The sequence below is a fragment of the Vipera ursinii genome (assembly GCF_947247035.1).
Source record: "Vipera ursinii genome assembly, chromosome: 1".
NCBI lineage: Eukaryota > Metazoa > Chordata > Lepidosauria > Squamata > Viperidae > Vipera > Vipera ursinii.
This window is the reverse complement of record NC_139512.1, coordinates 189,182,083-189,199,832: the sequence shown is the minus strand read 5'-3', so window position 1 is coordinate 189,199,832 and position 17,750 is coordinate 189,182,083. Positions and strand designations below refer to the sequence as shown.

The 17,750-nt window shown below is 38.4% G+C and overlaps 1 protein-coding gene across 3 annotated transcripts in view; it reads left to right on the top strand.

The window, feature by feature from the left end:
- The window catches only part of MCM3AP (minichromosome maintenance complex component 3 associated protein), an 83,078-nt gene that overhangs the window by 41,161 nt on the left and 24,167 nt on the right, over positions 1–17,750 (top strand). For all 3 annotated transcript variants that reach the window (XR_014492482.1, XR_014492483.1, XM_083362316.1), the window contains exons 13-20: positions 7–179; positions 1,423–1,523; positions 4,490–4,621; positions 5,300–5,413; positions 8,089–8,241; positions 10,020–10,217; positions 12,921–12,989; positions 14,093–14,227. Coding sequence is in view for 1 of the 3 variants with exons in the window: in XM_083362316.1 (XP_083218442.1) it covers positions 7–179; positions 1,423–1,523; positions 4,490–4,621; positions 5,300–5,413; positions 8,089–8,241; positions 10,020–10,217; positions 12,921–12,989; positions 14,093–14,227 (1,075 nt within the window). In the remaining 2 variants the exon portion in view is untranslated. The remainder of the gene's footprint in view (positions 1–6; positions 180–1,422; positions 1,524–4,489; positions 4,622–5,299; positions 5,414–8,088; positions 8,242–10,019; positions 10,218–12,920; positions 12,990–14,092; positions 14,228–17,750) is intronic.

The window sequence follows — 17,750 nt, the reverse complement described above, 5'->3', positions numbered from 1 at the left end:
CCACAGAACCAAGAATGGGAGAGGAAAATGTAAAAACAGAAGCACTTCAATCTCAATCTTCATTTTTACTTCCACCATTCCCGTCTGCACTGGTGTCTTCCTCTGCAGAGTCTATCTTTCAGCCCATTTCACAACTGTTGTCTCCCACTCCAAAGCATCAGCCTGAATATAGTGATATGGTGAGAAGCATCTGACATTTCTTAAATTATCACGCCTTTTTCAAAAAATAATTTTATATATCTGTTTTTGTGTTAACATAAGCATTCTTGATATGAGAGCAGTTAGAAATACTTGAAGTTGGACCGTGGTGAAAAAATAATACTAGTGATTGAGAAAATGACCTTTTTTGCCCTCAATCCTGAGCACACAATCCCTCAGAATGTACAGCTTCTCCTGGCACATATACTTTCTTCCTCCTATGGAACTTTGCCAGTAGCCCTTCCCAGTGTTCCCAATGAATAAGTGTGAGGAAAACTTCTGCATTCAGCTGAAAGGTTTTATATTTCTTGATTCTGATCCTTGCCTTAGAGGCAGTGGTGGGATTCAGCCGGTTCGCACTGGTTCAGTAGAACCGATAGCTATTGCTTTGTTGACTTTGGTGAACCGGTTGATGCCCTATCCCTTTTTCGCAAGGCCCAGAATAGACTGCCGGAAGTGAGTGGACATCCGGAAGTGGCGTCCATGCAGAGAACCAGTTGTTCAGGTATTTGAACACCACCACTGCTTAGAGGTCTGGATTTGATAGGGATAACAAATGGAAGGATAATTTTGGCTGTTTGTTTGCTTGCATCTTATCTTCATTTTTTTTAAAAAAAAATTAAGGCAGCAAACATATCTAATACACCTTCCTCCTGTTTTTACCAGAACAAGCCTGTGAAGTAGGTTGGGCTGAGAGACAATGAATGGCCCAAAGTTACTCAGCTGTCTTTCATGGCTAAGGTGGAACTTGAATTCGCAGCTTCTCGGTTTCTAGCTTGGTTTCTAACCACTAGATCAAGCTGGTCCTCAAACCAGGAGAAGATTTCCCTGCAGAATACTTGAAAGACAAAACAGTCTTCCAGCCTTTGAAAAATGTGTTTCCATAAGCAGAACCCTGCTTTCTGTTTTAACCCTCTTTTTCATTTCTTTTCACTTACCCTTTCTTTAATTCAGAAAATTTCACTACAGTTTTTCCTGTAAAAACTGGAAAACTTTCTAGGCCTTTACACCACCCTGATACGAATGTTGATATTTAGAGACTGAGTAGTGGTCTCCTGTTGTGTTTTAATATTGCCTTAAATTCTCTATTGCATCAAATGTTTGAGTTTTAATATTGTGCTACTATATACTATACCATTTTATTTGTTTTGGTTTTACAAATATTGCAACGCATATGCTAAAAAACAGTGTTAAAGTCTAATTCTTACTACTCCTTAATTTCAGGACATTTTAGAGGTAGCTAAAGACCTTATGTATGAGGTACTAGAAGAAGAATGCAAAGAAATCAGCAGTGTAGGAACCGACTATGTACAAACGGCAATATGGTATGTATAAATATTATTGTTTTTAATGATATTTTGGAAGCAGGTGTCGGTGTTTGCTTATTTGTCATTGTAGGCATATCTTTTTGTTACTTTTGAGGCATTTTGGCATTAAAACTGACATCTGTTCTCTTTACAGCAATTTTTCTTCTCACTTCTTCATCTTCCAAATCTTGTAGCTAGATAGGAAGGGCTTATTGCTTTAGAATTTCAAGAAGGCCCTTTTGGGTCACTCATCCCTCAGATATTCAGTCTTCTTTCAACAGGGTTTCTATATTATCTGTAAGGCTCTTGCAGCTTCAGCACAACTCTTCCCATACTTGTCTGACAGAAGGTTCAAGGAAAGTAAGCTAAAGGAAGCTATACTTTTATGGGTTTTATGGTATTGTGGTTTTATTGTCCTTGTGAGCCGTCCAAAGTTGTGGTTTTAAGTTTTGAAGCCATACAAATCTGTTAAATAAATATTTTCTATAATAGATTTCAGGTTAACGAAAAACACCTATAGGAATTGTAAAATCTTTCTCTGCATAGAAAAGCTTTTTCCACCCGTTCTGCCATAGGCCAAGAAAGATAAGAAATTAATACCGATATTCTTTTATTATAACCAGCTAAATGACAAGATGATGCAGCAGTTGTTTGGCTCATAAAAGATAGATTGTGGCTTAAATGCAATAGTATATTTATTTATTTTTCTTATACAGCCACTTAGGTGACTCTGGGCCGCTTACAATAAAATAGATAATATAACTGTAAATGATTATAACAAAAGAAGTATTTTATCCTCGTAAGGATAACTGCCCATATTTTATTTACATTCATATTTTTCATTAGCCTCTTTTCAGCAGTTTCTTTACTGATACACATTCTTAGTTCTAGGGGTGTGCATATGTTGAAAATCATATGGGAACATCATTTCTCAGATTGGACCTCAAACTTTTAGGCTTTGATTTTTCCAGTGTGGCAGAATGAGGCTTCATGAGACATTCATCTTTCCACCTTCCCTGGCAGTATGTTTCTGTATGCTGCAGTGATATTTACTTGCGCTGTGATTGGTTGGTCTGTGTCAGATGCTGTCCTGTGTTTTCTAATACAGCAGATACAAAATCTGATCATAATGATGTTTTTACTCCTTTTTTCCCCTTCCCTAGCACTTTGAAATTAGACTCCTTCTTTAAAAAGTTTCTGAGGTCATATCAAATTTTATTTTGAATTGAAAAATGTTGCTGGTCATGTTGACTGTGATGTTCAGATCTTATCTTTGGTTTTTTTAAAATTCAAATGAGATTCTGGGTTTATGTAGTAAACCCACTGGTCTTTTATGTTTGGGTGTAACAGGAAAATTTATTCTTAGAAGTCTTGTGGGTAGATAGAAAAAGAATGTAAGTTATTAAAACGTGTAGGAAAAAAGCGTATGCAGCTGTATGTCTGTAACCAGAGATCACACTCCAGGGTCACTAATCTTAAATTTTCCCAATAATGCATAAACACCAATATATTTAATACATAGCTATAATAAAGGTAGTATATGTTTAAAACTACAGATAGTTTTTAATTTATGATAATTTGTTCAGCAATTGTTCAAAGTTACAACTGTGCTGAATGAAAGGGGCTGCCAATATTTCAGCTGTTGCAGCATCCCGGCAGTCACATGATTGAACTTTGGGTGCTTGGTGCCCAGCTCACAATTACAATATGACAGCATTCCATAGTCAAATGATCACAATTTTTGACATTCCATGCTGTCCTTCTGTGAGCAATTATACTACACTCTCTGCAGTCTCAATAATTCCAGCTTTACTGGAAAAGACATCAGGAGGGAATTGGCATATTTAAGATTTCTCAGGCCAGTGAACACAGGCTTAGGCCCACCAAAGCAACAGTTTTTCATTCACTCCGCTAGGGAAATAAGATTTACAATATATTATTTTAGAAGCAAATATCTCACAAAATTTGTAGCTTTTAAAAAGTTGTACTTTTTTGCAAGATGAAAAGAAGTGCTGGGTATTTTTACTTATGTGAGTAATAGGACTAGGGCACAGGTCGGCAACCCATGGCTCTGGAGCTGCATGCGGCTCTTTCAGCCTTCTCCTGCGGCTCCCAGTCGTCCTCCGCCATTTGCAGAGAGACAGAGAGAGGCACTTGCGCTTCTCTCTCTCTCTCTCTCTCTCTCTCTCTCTCTCTCTCTCTCTCTCTCTGTGTGTGTGTGTGTGTGTGTGTGTGTGTGTGTGTCTAAAAACAAGAGTGGCCTCACACTATTCTCCGACAAGTTTATTGGGCGGGGCTCCTGCCTTTGCTGCATCTCTGCAGGAAGCAGCAGAAAGCAGCATCTCTCTCTCTCTCTCTCTCTCTCTCTCTCTCTCTCTCACACACACACACACACACACACACACACACACACACACTGGGGGAAGAGGACTGGCAGACCAAGGGCAGGAGAGCCAACCCAATAAGAATGTGTGTCAACTTTTCGGAGAACAGCGTGAAGCCAGCTAGCTTGCCAGGTGAGCAGAAGATCGGAGAGAGGGAGGGAGGGAGAGAGGGAGAGAGGAAGAAAGCGAGAGAGAGAATTCATGCACAGCAGCCTCTATTTCTTTTTTAATTGAACTCTTCAATCAAGCTCCTCCCCTTGTGCATGTGCGCATGCATGCACGTGAGTTTTGCGGCTCCCAGTATTTTCTTTTCCTTGGGAAACGGGTCCAAGTGTTTAAGGTTGCCAACCCCTGGACTAGGGGATTCTTCTGATAAACCAACACTACTTAAAATACTTGGGCTGTTTATGCTCTTTTATTTAACTTTGATTTTGGAGATGAAATTTTGTTTTAATATTGATGGCTTATTACATGTAACCTGGTTCTGCAAGTGAATAATAAACACCTATCTTGAGGAGCTGGTGAAGTTCTAGAAAATTTAGAAATGTGCAGCTGGTTCTTTCAATGAAGGCTTCACAGTGAATTTTATTTCTTCTATAGGGTCTCTGATGCTACTATAAGTGAACTAATTACAGAAGTGATGTCTGGAATTTTGAGGCAAATTGCATCTGCTGTAATAAATGAAGAAAGGGAAAGATTTGAAGAAGAAAAGCGACAGGCCGAAAAAGAGAAGTAACTTTTATATAACATTTGTTCTGTCACAGTTTAAAATTTCAGTGTGTACAAATTGCAGTCCTACAATATATTGCAGTATTGTTTTCTCTGAGCTAATCAGATGTGATGACAGAGAGAGAGATTTATTCAATTATACATGCAGTGATACATAACAGAGACTGTTGGGGAGCACCTCAATAGTTAGGCTTGCCTGAATCTGTCACAGTAATTATTCACCATGCACCTTGGTAGTTATTCATTTGGCCAACGTACACATATGTAGGTCAGTTAACATGTAAAACCCTTCATACTCTGGGAAATCTGTCTGTTAATGGGTAACAGTAGATTGCATGCTCTTATGTTCTCTCTTAGACGTTGCTCCAATGGTGTGAGAATTATTTAAATACCACTAACATATCTGTAGGGCAATAGATTGCATGCAGATGGTTCTTGGTCCAGCTCAGGACAGACAGACACACAGACAGATGTATTTAATAAATAATACAACATAACCAGAAAATGTACGTTAAATAGAATATTCTTAGTATTACTTGAATCTTAGTCATGTTTCCATAAGTTATACTTAATACTAATATTTTTAAGGCAGCTATTTATTTATTTACTTTGTTATGTAAGATAAGTATCTGAAGTTTTCCTAAGACGTAATGATTGGATTTCATTCCATCACCATCTTAGGCAAAAAAGGGAAAAAGAAGAGAGGACACAAATGTTAAGCAAGTTGCTGGGCACAGAACTGATGGCAGAAGTAATAAAGCAAGAAATACAAGAAATTTCAGTTAAGGAGCTAAAGTACGTAAGTGGCAGGCCCGTCGTCTTTGCCGATTGTAACATCTTTATCATTATAATTTTATTATGATTGTTCCATAAATAATTAAAGATGCATATTTTCTTGCAATGGATTCTTTGCTATGAAAGATCAAATAAAAACACTCTTTCTTTTTAGAATAAATAACATATTTTTTGCTGTCACTGTATACTGCCACTTTATGATCTGTCATTCTTCTTATAGTGGATGTTTCTAATACTCTGGCTCCAGTAATGAAATGTATATCTGTTTCCAAGCAGCTGGTTGGACTTTTATTTCTTTTCTCAGAACTGTGTATTGTTTTCTAGGTATCTTAGGCTAATTTTCTGTAAGTAAGCATCTAAATAAAAGTAATATCTTTCTTACGTTTAGGGCTTTCCCTGCCTTTAATAACATAATGATTTAGGCTTTTAAATTAAAGATAGTTGCTATAACCATTTATAAGAAACTGAGAATCTGGCTCAAATTGCCTCAACCTTGATTTCAACAGTTTCCCCTTGCAAGTTGTTCAGAAGTGGGGAGGCATTGGAAACTGTGGAGGAGAAAGAGTTCTTTTATGAGTTGTTTTCTTCTCACACAGCCACTGTTTAGGACTGAACTGAACAGAATAGAATACAATTCTTTATTGACCAAGTATGATTGGACACACAAGGAATTTGTCTCCGGTGCATAAACTCTCATTCTACATACAAGCAACAAGTGTTCAGTCATGATCATAATCATTATAACAATACATTCATGATAAATGATAAGATACAACACGTAGTGATAGTCATAGCGTACTAAATAAACAAACAACATAAATCATACTACGATACTAAATAAAACAATATAAATCGTAAGATACAAGCAACAAAATTATAGTCATAAAAAGATAAGGAGATAGGTAATAAGAAAGATGAGAAGAATAATAGTAATGCAGCCTTACTAGGTAGTTTGACTGTGTTGTGAGAATTAGTTGTTTAGCAGAGTGATGGCGTCTAGTTGTTCTGGTGTGCAAAATGCCCTATAGCATTGTCTTGCGGGAAGAAATTAAAACAGTGTATGTCCAGGATGTGAGGAATCTGTAGATATTTTCACAGCCCTCTTTCTGGCTCTTGCAGTATACAGGTCCTCAATAGAAGGCAGACTGGTAGCAATTGCTTTTTCTGCGGTTCTATCTGTTGAAGTCTGTGTCTTGTTTGATTACAGGGCCAAACCAGACAGTTGTAGAGGTGCAAATGACATACTCAATAATTCCTTTGTAGAAGTGTATCAGCAGCTCCTTGGGCAGTCTGAGCTATCTGAGTTGGCGCAGGAAAAACATTCTTTATTGTGCTTTTTTGATCACATTTTTGATGTTAGGTGTTCATTTTAAGTCTTGAGATATTATAGAACTTAGAACCTTGCAGGTCTCTACTGCTGATACTGTGTTGTCTAGTGTTGTAAGAGGTGGTAGAATAGGAGGGCTTCTCCTAAAATCTATCATTTCGTAACTATGGATGTCAGAGCAACTGGTCTGTAGTTGTTCAGCACCTTGATGGGGTTTCTTTGACACTGGGATGATAGTAGAGCATTTGAAGCAAGAAGGAACATAACATCACATCTCTAGTGATTTATTAAAGATGTGGGTAAGAGTACAAGCTTTCAAGCAAGAAGCAGTTGTCTTGTCTGGGCCTGGTACTTTTCCAGGCTTTTGTCTGTGAAATAGACCTTGCACATCATTTTCTGTGAGCACCAAAAATGGGGGTCAGCTGTAGGAGGCTTGGCTGTTGTTGGTGCATCTGAGATGGAGATGGTGGTGATAGGTGATAGTGGTTTCCTCTCAAACCTACAATAAAACACCTTCAGGTCATTTGCCAGTTGTCGATTTCCTTCAGCATGGAAAGGAGGTTTGTTGTATCCAGTAATATTTTAAAGAGTTTTCTACACATTTGCTGGTTCATTTGTTGAGACCTGATTCCTTAACTTTTCAGAGTAGCTTCTTTTTGCTGCTCTGATCTCCCTCGTTAATACATTTCTGGCTTTATTGTACAGCATTCTATCTCCTTCCCTGTCGGCTTCCTCTTTGGCACAATTTAGCTGCTTGAGCTTAGCTGTGAACCAAGGGCTTGTTCTTACTGTATATTCACAGGTTTCTTGTCGGCAAACATAGGTCTTCACAAAAACTAACATATGATGTTACAGTATCTGTGAGTTCTTCCAGATCTGCAGAGGTATCTTCGAAAACGTTCCAATCTGTGCAATCAAGCCAAGCCTGTGCCTTTAACTTTGCCTCCTCAGTCCAAGACTACACTGATTTAATTGTTAGCTTTATGGTTTTAAGCCTTTGTCTATAAATAGGTACAACTGGAATATTTTTGGTGGTGCAGGAATAATAAATATTTTTTTTATTTTACAAATTATAGTTTAGTTCAACCTAGATGTCCATGTATTAATTCCATTTTGTTTTGCAGAAGTAGACATAATATTTTGTATGCAGTGATCAATAATTTTAAACTATACTGCAGTTCTTATCAAAACAGTTATTTAATTTATATGTGAGAGCATTTGCTTTTAAACAGTTCTTGAATTGTTCTTTGAAATAAATCTTCTAACCTTCTGTTGTATGACTGAAAGCCAGAAGTGTTATAACTTTTCTTGAGATATCTGTTAAATTAAATGAATTACTGTATCTTAGGTGTGCTGTGGAAATAGATCAAAAGGCACGCATTGTCCGATGTTCACAGGAAATCTGTGCTGAAATGGTGGATGCATTTTTGGAGGATGAAATTTTCCAAAATGCTAAAGAGACCCTGCAAGAACTTCAGTGCTTCTGCAAATACTTACAAAGGTATGTCAACTGTATTAAAGTTGGCACTTGTTTAATTATATGCTTATTTGTATTATATTTCTTCCACTAATTAGCTCAGGATAGGATGTGTAAAATCTTTTCATTATTCTTGTGATTTTATTCTACAGGACATAACTATAAGACAAAACTTGTCTGCAGTAGTGGTGAATATCTGTAGCTCAGGTATAGGATGAGGGTGAAGTTTCATTCTCTGAGTTTGTGGGTTGGTTTCCGAATGTTTCATTACCAGGCTACATAACATCTTCAGGGAAGTTTAGGGGATGTCAGTGTCAATGTTCTACTGTTTAAGTCTTAAATCCTGGAAGTACTTTTCTTTCAAATTCTCCTGTGATCTCTGACGGTCATTTACAGTTTACATATCCTTATGTGTTTGCCTGGTCTACTCTGACCTTATAGTGGTACTATATTATAGTGGTACTATACATTAAGTTAGCTATTCTTACTTTTGCCTAACAAGTCCATCCAAGATAAACTTCTAAATGGGATTTGGGACTAAATCCAAAAATGAAGCCAAAATGAGGAATTGAGTATTGCTGGTCCACATTTACCAATAGCCCCAATTAACTTAATCTAGGGTGCTGGGTGCTAGAAGTTGCAATGTCTGACAGGCCATAGGCCTTAACTCCTGAAGTAAATCAGTCTGCCAGAGGTATCATGATAGCCTAATGAGTGCAGATCAGCTGGACAGTAACAGATGACTGCACCAGAGTGTAACGAAGAAGATGAAAGAAGAAAAACAGGATCACCAGCATCTTCTCACAATGTCACATCCTCACAATAGAACACGTCTATTTTCTGATAATCTTGTCAGAAGGCGAGTTGATTAAAAAAAGGTCTTCTCTTCATGGTTGAGAAAGGAGCATTTGAGCTTCTTCTTTTTGAATTGTTTTAATTCTGTAGTTGTAATAAGACCAAGCACATAGTTTATTACAACACTATATATGCATTGTAGCTAATCATTATAAGATCAATGTAATATTAAGAATTATTACTTGAGTATTCTTTATTTTTCCCTCTCCTTTTTATTTTTGTCTTGTTTTTTTTTAGAATTTATTTTGGTCAATTAGGACACCAATGTTGTGTATCAAAAATAGGCTTGTGAAACCATAAGCTTACTATTATAGTGGAAAAGACAAAACCTTTCTGAACTAGCTTTAGGATTATTTACTTCAATAAAGTTCCCCAACAGAAGAGTTCTTTTGTAACTAGTATTTGCCATCAGTCCCTTCTTTGAAGACCTCAGGCATACACCAAGAATTCTGTGAAGATATGTGACATTTGTGCAATTGTTGTCAAATAGTAATCAGTGCCAAAAGAAGACCGCTCTTTCTTTCTGTCTAAATACCCCAGCAACATCCTGTCCCACTCCAAAGCTCTCCTAAATGAAGTGTGGTTTAAGAGAAAAAAGCTGGGGACTTCATTCATTCATTCATTCATTCATTCTCATCCATCTCATGCAGGTGACTCTTCTAAGGTGACTAAAATAGTAAGGCAACAAGAAAGACACATATCGCTTCTCCTTTTTTAAATTATAGGGCAAGTGAGCAGTTGAATGAAGAGTACATATAATTGCTATGGTCTACAGAGAGGACTGTACAGCCTTTTTTCTCTTGTCTTCTAGCAGCGCAGAAAACATTTGCTTTCCCACTAGAACTGGTTATAACCTGGTATCAAGAATACAGTCTATCTGAAAGGGTGGTTCTAGCAAGTTGTGTATTTTGGCAGTCAGTGAATCTTGCTTGTACATTCTCTTGAAGATGGAAGGAAGCTGTTTTCGCCCGAAAGAAATTGAAACGACAGATGAGAGCATTCCCAGCAGCACCATGTTATGTAGACCCAAAAGATAAATTGAAAGCCCTCTCACCCTCTGCAGAGTGCCCAATTGCCATGGAGCACCTAATTAAAAGAATGGTGAACTTGGGACATGCCGGGAATCTTGGTACTGCCTGCCTGCAGTAAGTACTGTGTTTCTCCATATACATGAAAGAAGAGCATTTAACAGTTACCTTTTTTCTCCCTATGCTATGATGGTATCAGGATGATGATGTGTGCAGTACAATGTCATCATGCAAATGATGCAATATCATCCTCACTCCCACTTCTCACAATGCTTTGTATATTATCCTGACAATTAGCACATTTTTTCTCTCTGATCACTTCCCTTGTCTTCCTGTTATAGTGGAGATAATTAGGGCCAGTCATTTCTGATGCATCTATATCAAGCATTTTGCTTGCTGCTTGTGTAAACACTTTGAGATCCAAACCAACAATGTGTCATTTATAGGACAGCCTGCCTGGGGAGACTTGCTGTTTGAGATGGGAAGAGCAGGATATTTCCTCTGTGAGTTCCTGCCATTCTTCCACTATCCTTTTCCTGATGGCAGTATATTTCTCCTCATTCTTCAGTTGCACTTTCTGTAACTTTTAAGGAGTTCTCAGACTGATAAGTTGTAAGGTGGCTACTTGAATAGGGATCCCATTACAGCAATGCTGCTGGCTAACAGTGGGAGATGCTGAGAACTGTAATTCATCACTTCCAGAGAGCCACAGATCCTTCAACCCTGTGTTTGGTTGATTAGTTTAAATCTTACTTACCTCAAAGTATATATTCTTAAATAAGGTCCAGCTTTCTTTTCTATTCATTTAAGTTTAAATCTAAAATCAATTAATCTAAATTGATACATCTACTCCTTGACTTATGATTTACAGTTGCTTGCCAAGTGGCCTTCCATTATGTGATCGCCATTTGCAATTTTCTCTGTTGGCTTTCCCAAAAAGTCTATGTGGAAACTGGCAGGGAAGGTTGCAAACTGTTGCCACTTAGCAAGAGGTCTCCTTTTGTTTCTGCATAGAGCTGTCTCCTGAGGGAAGCTGAACTCCTAAAGATTTCAACCCCATTCCTGCAGCCCATTGAAGGTGTTCCTTTTCATGCATGGGGAGGGGCTGAACCTATTTAGCAGGCAGCTCTTTCAGTAAGACCCAGAATCAAGAGAGAGCCAAAAACCAAGCAGAGAATGGAGAATCAGCACCGTAAGGCAAGGACCCCAGAGTGTCACAGGCCAATGGGAGTGATCCTGGGATGACTGACAGAAGCCGTACATACCTGTCTGCTCAGGAGTTGAAAATCCTGTTTGGATTCCGGCAAGGAAGGATTTTCAGCTCCTGGGTGGAATACAGGTAGTCCTCGAGTTATGAGTGTAATGGAGCCTGCCCATTTCACTTGTAACTCGAAAACCCGTAGAGTGAATCTCATTTGAGGTACGAGATCACTCCCTTGCTCGTTAAAATGCACGCGGCTTGCTAAGCAAACGAGGTATCTCAGGGTAGGGAAGGCCATGGAGAGCCTAGTGCTGGAACACTGCTGCAAGCTGCTGCCCCCTGGAACAGAGCTCTGGAGGCATGCATAAGTGACAACGGGGTCACTTTCTCCCCCAGCGCGGCAAGCTCTGGCGGGCTGGATTAGGGTGTGAGGGGCCTGGACTTCTCCCTCAGTTGAAGGCTTTAGCTTGCTGTCAGGCAGAAAGGAGTTGGGGGCAGGAGCAGGAAACAGGCACCTTTCACATAGAGAATGACAGTTTCTGAGGTCTGTGATTTGGCACAACTTCAAACTCGCACGAAATCAGAAACTTCCATTCTTGGTGCAAAAAACATTTCTAAACCGACTCTCCTCTCCTTCAAAGGGAAATAAACCATGGCAGAGAGGATTTTTACAAGGTAAGTGAGTCCAGCATGGCAGGAAGGGAGGGGGAAGCAGTTGTGAGGGTGAATGTTGCAGTGCCACTAAAGTCGCTCCTTAGGGTGAATGACTGCTGTGGTGCTGCAATATTCGTAACTTCGGGACTTGCTCGTAAGCACTAGGGGCGCTCATCACGTAACTTCAAACGAGCGTTAAGTGAACGCTCGTAACTTGGGGATTACCTGTATCTCAGGGTCTTCCCAACACCTGAGGTATCAAATGCTCTTACCTGAGACTCTGCTTAACAACCCGTATGATCACTTAACAGCCATAAACAGGAGTGATGAGATTGCAGTTATTGATTGAAGCAGTCACGTGGGCAATCACACGTTGTCTCGCTTAACAACTGCTTCTTTCAACAATCAAGACTGCAGTCCCAATAGTGGTCGTATGTTGAGGACTATCTGTATGTAATGGTGGAAAATCAGTCATGAGAGAGAGGTCCTTTAAATAAATTGATTTGCTTTTAGGATAACTAGTCCCCAAATACAGAGATGTTAATGTATTTTACATTTGTATTCAGTCCTGCCATCTGTAGTTGCGTAAAATAAAAACAGTATAGCTGTGTTATTCTATCAAAGAGAGTATTAACAAGAGGACTTTTTAAAAAACTGATAGATGTTCTTTGCATAGCAAATAATGATTATTTCTAATTTATATCCACGTCTGTAATGTTTTGACAACTAGCAGATATTTTTCTAAGATGTATCAGATTTGTTCACAACATGAACAACAGCATTATAACAATTTTTAGTTGTATCATCAAGAACTAGGAAGCTATTCTTGACTTGGGTTGAATGTTAAGAGACAGGTCCTTATAAATTGGACAAATCAAAGGGCGCCAGGTGGTCACTAAGTATGAATAAGAAAGGTTTGCTATTTGATACAGGCAAGTGATGCATAAAGTGGTATCTATTTTCAGGTTTCAATGGATACGGAACAAGACCATCCACCAAATGAAAGTACAGCATTTTTATCAACAATTATTACAGTATGTTGAATTTTAATTATGTTACAACAAAGGCTGCAAGCTTTGAGATTACCATCAATCATTCTAATCTAACTAAAGTCATGAGAGATTTATGAATTATATGTATTTTGAACCCAAAAGAATCCATACTGGTTTTATGCAAAATACGTTTTGTGACACTTGAACAGAGAAGAGATGCCTGAGCTATATATGTCACTGGAAGTGGATTACTGGACAAGATGCAGGAGAAAAATGAAAAACTGACTGCCCTGCCCAGAGATCTCCTCAGATTTGTCTCTGTACAAAGACTTTTAAAATGCATTTAGATAACTGCCAATTATATAAATGATATAATCATTTATCAGTGGAACAACCTACCTCCAGAAATTGTGAATGCTCCAACACTGGACATTTTTAAGAAGAGACTGGGCAACCATTTGTCTGAAATGGTATAGGGTTCCTGCCTGAGCAGTGGGGTTGACTAGAAGACCTCCATGGCCCCTTCCAACTCTATTATTATTGTATTATAATATGTTTCATCTAATGCATGACCTGCAAAAGTACTTTTTAACAAGATTTTATAAGAATGGACTTTTACATGCCCTAAGGCAGAGGTCTTCAAACTGGGCCCTTTTATAACTTGTGGACTTCAACTCCCAGAATTCCTCAGCCAGCATGGCTGACTGAGAAATTCTGGGAGTTGAAGTCCACAAGTCCTAAAAGGGCCAAGTTTGAAGACCCTTGCCCTAAGGCTTTGGAGTATATTTTTAGAAAAAAGTTATTAACTAGTATGTTTTAACTGTTATGTTTATTAAACCATTAAGATGATTGTTGTAGCAGCTGTTAAATTAATAGATTGGCTTGTTCTGGAAACATGTTTTCAAGGATTTTGTGTTTATTGTTCTTTATTTTCTTTAATAATAAAGAACATAAATCCAAAATAAATCCCTTGAAAACTTGTCTGCAGAACAGCCTATCTATTAATTTAATAGCTGCTACAACAATCATCTTAATTTTAAGTGGCATTGGTTTAAAGTAGTCTACTGTTTCCTGAAACACTCTTTAGAAAATATAATCTACAATGAACATGGTTACATATTTTAATATTATGTTGTGTGTCTTAGAGATGCAGCATGGAGTCCTTTAGATCTACCATCATTAATTGCTGAAAACATTCCTATGCAACAAGAAAAGATCTTTTGGAAAGCGCTGCTGGTGTTGCCAAGTTATGATGATTATCCTGTAGAAGATCCCAGCAGGTACTGCTTGAATTGAGACAGTGCAAGAGAGTCAGTGTGTTGATTGTGCAGTTCTCAGTGTGTTGATTGTGTAGTTCTCAGGATTGATTCTCAGGATTATCTTGGTAGTAAGAATTTGTTGTTATCTAAACATGCAAGAACTTATCTAAACATGCTCCTAAGTACATTGTTCATAACTTCAGTCTTCTAGGACAAGTTTTGTTGGGCTTTTAAAACCTCTTTTGCTATTTCTTTCAACTGCTTACTAATTTCTCACTTATTTGGCCCATTTGCCACATTTTCAGTTCCTCAGAGCTCTGCTATCAGCTGAGAAGAGCTTTTTCATTTGCTGCAGGAAGCAAGCACGTGTGCTTTTTCCCCCTTGCCTATTGTTTTCCTATCAGGAGAAAAATCGTTACTATTTGGAGGCTAATTCCCCCTATTGACTCCTGTCTTCCAAACAGGAAGAGGTATTATACTGTCTGGTCTCCACTAGGGATGGCTTGCCCAACACTAGGGCTCAAATTTTTCATATCCTCATTTCACCTTTGAATCTAGGGGACAGATTCAAAAAGTAAGTCATATTTATTTTATATTTACATTCAGTGAAAATTAAGCTCAATTAAGGATATTATTTTCCTCCCATATATTTAATATTATCCTAATGTTATCACATTGAACATTACCTTTAGATGGTAAATTTTGGAGGGGTTGTGGAGGCTATACTCCAAATTGTTGTGCATCGCTGGATTAAACTCTTCAGGTTATGTGCTCCTAAATTAGAATGGCAGGAGCAGATTATTTTTGGAAAAACATTTTCTGCATAAAATCTAGAGAAGTTTTCTAGGACAAAATCATTGTGGCCTGGAAAAGTGAACTGCCTTTTGCATGTTTACAGTTTGCAGGCTAGCTCTTGAATACAGTTCCTGCTTTGTAAATATAGCAGGGAGGAGAAGATTATAACTTAGAGGCCAGTCACTAGCCAATGTAGACAGTTGCCTCTGGATAGCCAGTAGGTTAAATAGTGCTATCAGTTTTATATAAATAAACTTCAACAACTGCATTAAAGGTGGCTTATTATTGCTGTAGGTGAAGATATCCCAGTGAGCTTATCTTTGACTGTGGGCTTCTCTCTATATACTGCACTTTTTTTCTTCTCTATAATAACAGCAAAATGCTTCCTTTCTAATCTTTTCTCCTTAGCACAAAACTCTCAGACTAGAAAATTAAAGGCTATGCCACTATGGTATCTTTATACCATATATAGAATCAAGTCAAGTAATACAAAATGGTTGGTTAGGTTAGGATTCTTTAAGTCACATTAAAGGAGATTTTTTTTCTCTCAGCATAAGCATGTATGGGATTAGACTTTTTAATCAAATAAAACTTCAGAAAATGAAGAAATGATGGAGAAAATGCAAAAAATACACAAAAATACAAAATACAGCAGAGAAAACACATCTTGCAACTGCAAATCATGTTATATATATTTTGTTTAACAACAGAATGTGACAACTATAAACAACTATAAACAAGCTTGGGAAAGCCCAGGGGTCTTCAAACTTGGCCCTTTTTTGACTTGTGGACTTCAACTCCCAGAATTCCTCAACTAGCATGCATGGTTGAGGAATTCTGGGAGTTGAAGTCCACAAGTCATAAAAGGGCCAAGTTTGAAGACCTCTGCCTTAAGATTTTGCTATAATACAAAAAAATATACACTGTTGCGCACAATTATTAGGCAAGATGTATTTTGGAAGATTAATTTTCTTATTGAAGAACTACAGTGTTTGTTCTCAGTCAATCCAAAATGTTAATAAACCTGAAACCTGAATATTTAAGAAAGAAAAAGTAAAGTTTTGGCTTTCGTAGCAGAATATCTGTGTATGCACAATTATTGGGGAACTATTATCAACTATTAACAACAACCTAAGATATGCAGATGATACTATTCTAATGGCAGAAAGTGAAGAGGAACTAAAGAGCCTTGTTGCGGGTGAAGAAGGAGAGTGCAAAAGTTGCCCTGAAACTTAACTTTAAGAAAACCAAGATCATGGAATCCGACCCTCTCAATTCCTGGCAAATAGATGGGGAAGAAATGGAGGTAGTGACAGATTTTATTTTCCTGGGCTCCAAGATCATTGCAGATGGAGACTGCAGCCAAGAAATTAAAAGACGCTCCTGGGGAGGTAAGCCATGGCAAATGTAGACAGCACACTAAAACCCAGAGACATCACCCTGTCAACAAAAGTGCGTATAGTCAAGGCTATGGTCTTCCCAGTTGCAATGTATGGCAGTGAAAGCTGGACCATAAGAAAGGCTGAGCGCCAAAGAATTGAAGCCTTTGAACTATGGTGCTGGAGAAGACTCCTGCGAGTCCCTTGGACTGCAAGACGATCAAACCGGTCAGTCCTAGAGGAGATCAACCCTGACTGCTCTTTAGAAGGCCAGATCCTGAAGCTAAAACTCAAATACTTTGGCCACCTAATGAGAAGGAAGGACTCACTGGAGAAGAGCCTAATGCTGGGAAAGATTGAGGGCAGTAGAAGAAGGGGACGACAGAGAATGAGGTGGCTGGATGGAGTCACTAAAGCAGTAGGCGTGAGCTTAAATGGACTCCAGAAGATGGTAGAGGACAGGAAGGCCTGGTGGAATGTTGTCCATGGGGTCGCAATGGGTTGGACATGACTTTGCAACTAACAACAATTAGTGTGCAGAATTATTATGCAACTAAATAAAAAAATGAAAAATTGCCCAACTTGTTTATTTGCATCTATTAAAGTGAGACTAATAAACCTCAAAATGTATAAATGAGCATTTCTGACATTACAAAAAAATGACACTGTTCAAAATGCTGTACTGTTTTACTTCACCGTAAATCTCTCATTTAAGAAGGGCCCACAAGTTCTCTATAGGGTTTAGGTGAAGAAGGGACCCATGTCATTATACTTTTATCTTTGAGGCCTTTTCGGTTAGCCACGCAGTGGAATACTTTGATGCATGTGATGGAGCATTGTCCTGCATAAAGATCATGGTCTTCTTGAAAGATGCAGCATTTTTCCTGTACCACTGTTTGAAGAAAGTGTCTTCTAAAAACTGCAGTAGGTTTGGGAGTTGATTTTGAGTCCATCTTCAACCCGAAAAGGTCCAACTAGCTCATCTTTAATAATACCAGCCCATACCAGTACCCCACCTCCACCTTGCTGGTGTCTGAGTCGAAGTGGAGCTCTGTCCATTACTGATCCAGCCGCAGGCCCATCCATCTGGTCTGTCATCTCATCAGTCCATAAAACCTTTGAAAAATCTGTCTTCAGATATTTCTTGACCCAGTCTTGCCATTTCAACTTATCTTGTTCAGTGATGGTCGGGTTTCAGCCTTCCTTACCTTGGCCACATCTCTGAGCACTGAACACCTTGTACTTCTGGGCACTCCAGGGAGTTTGCAGTTCTGGAATATGACAGCACTGGAGGATAATGGCTTCCTGGTAGCTTCACGTTTGATTCTTCTCAAATCTTTGGCAGTTAATGTATGTCTTTTTTTCTCAAC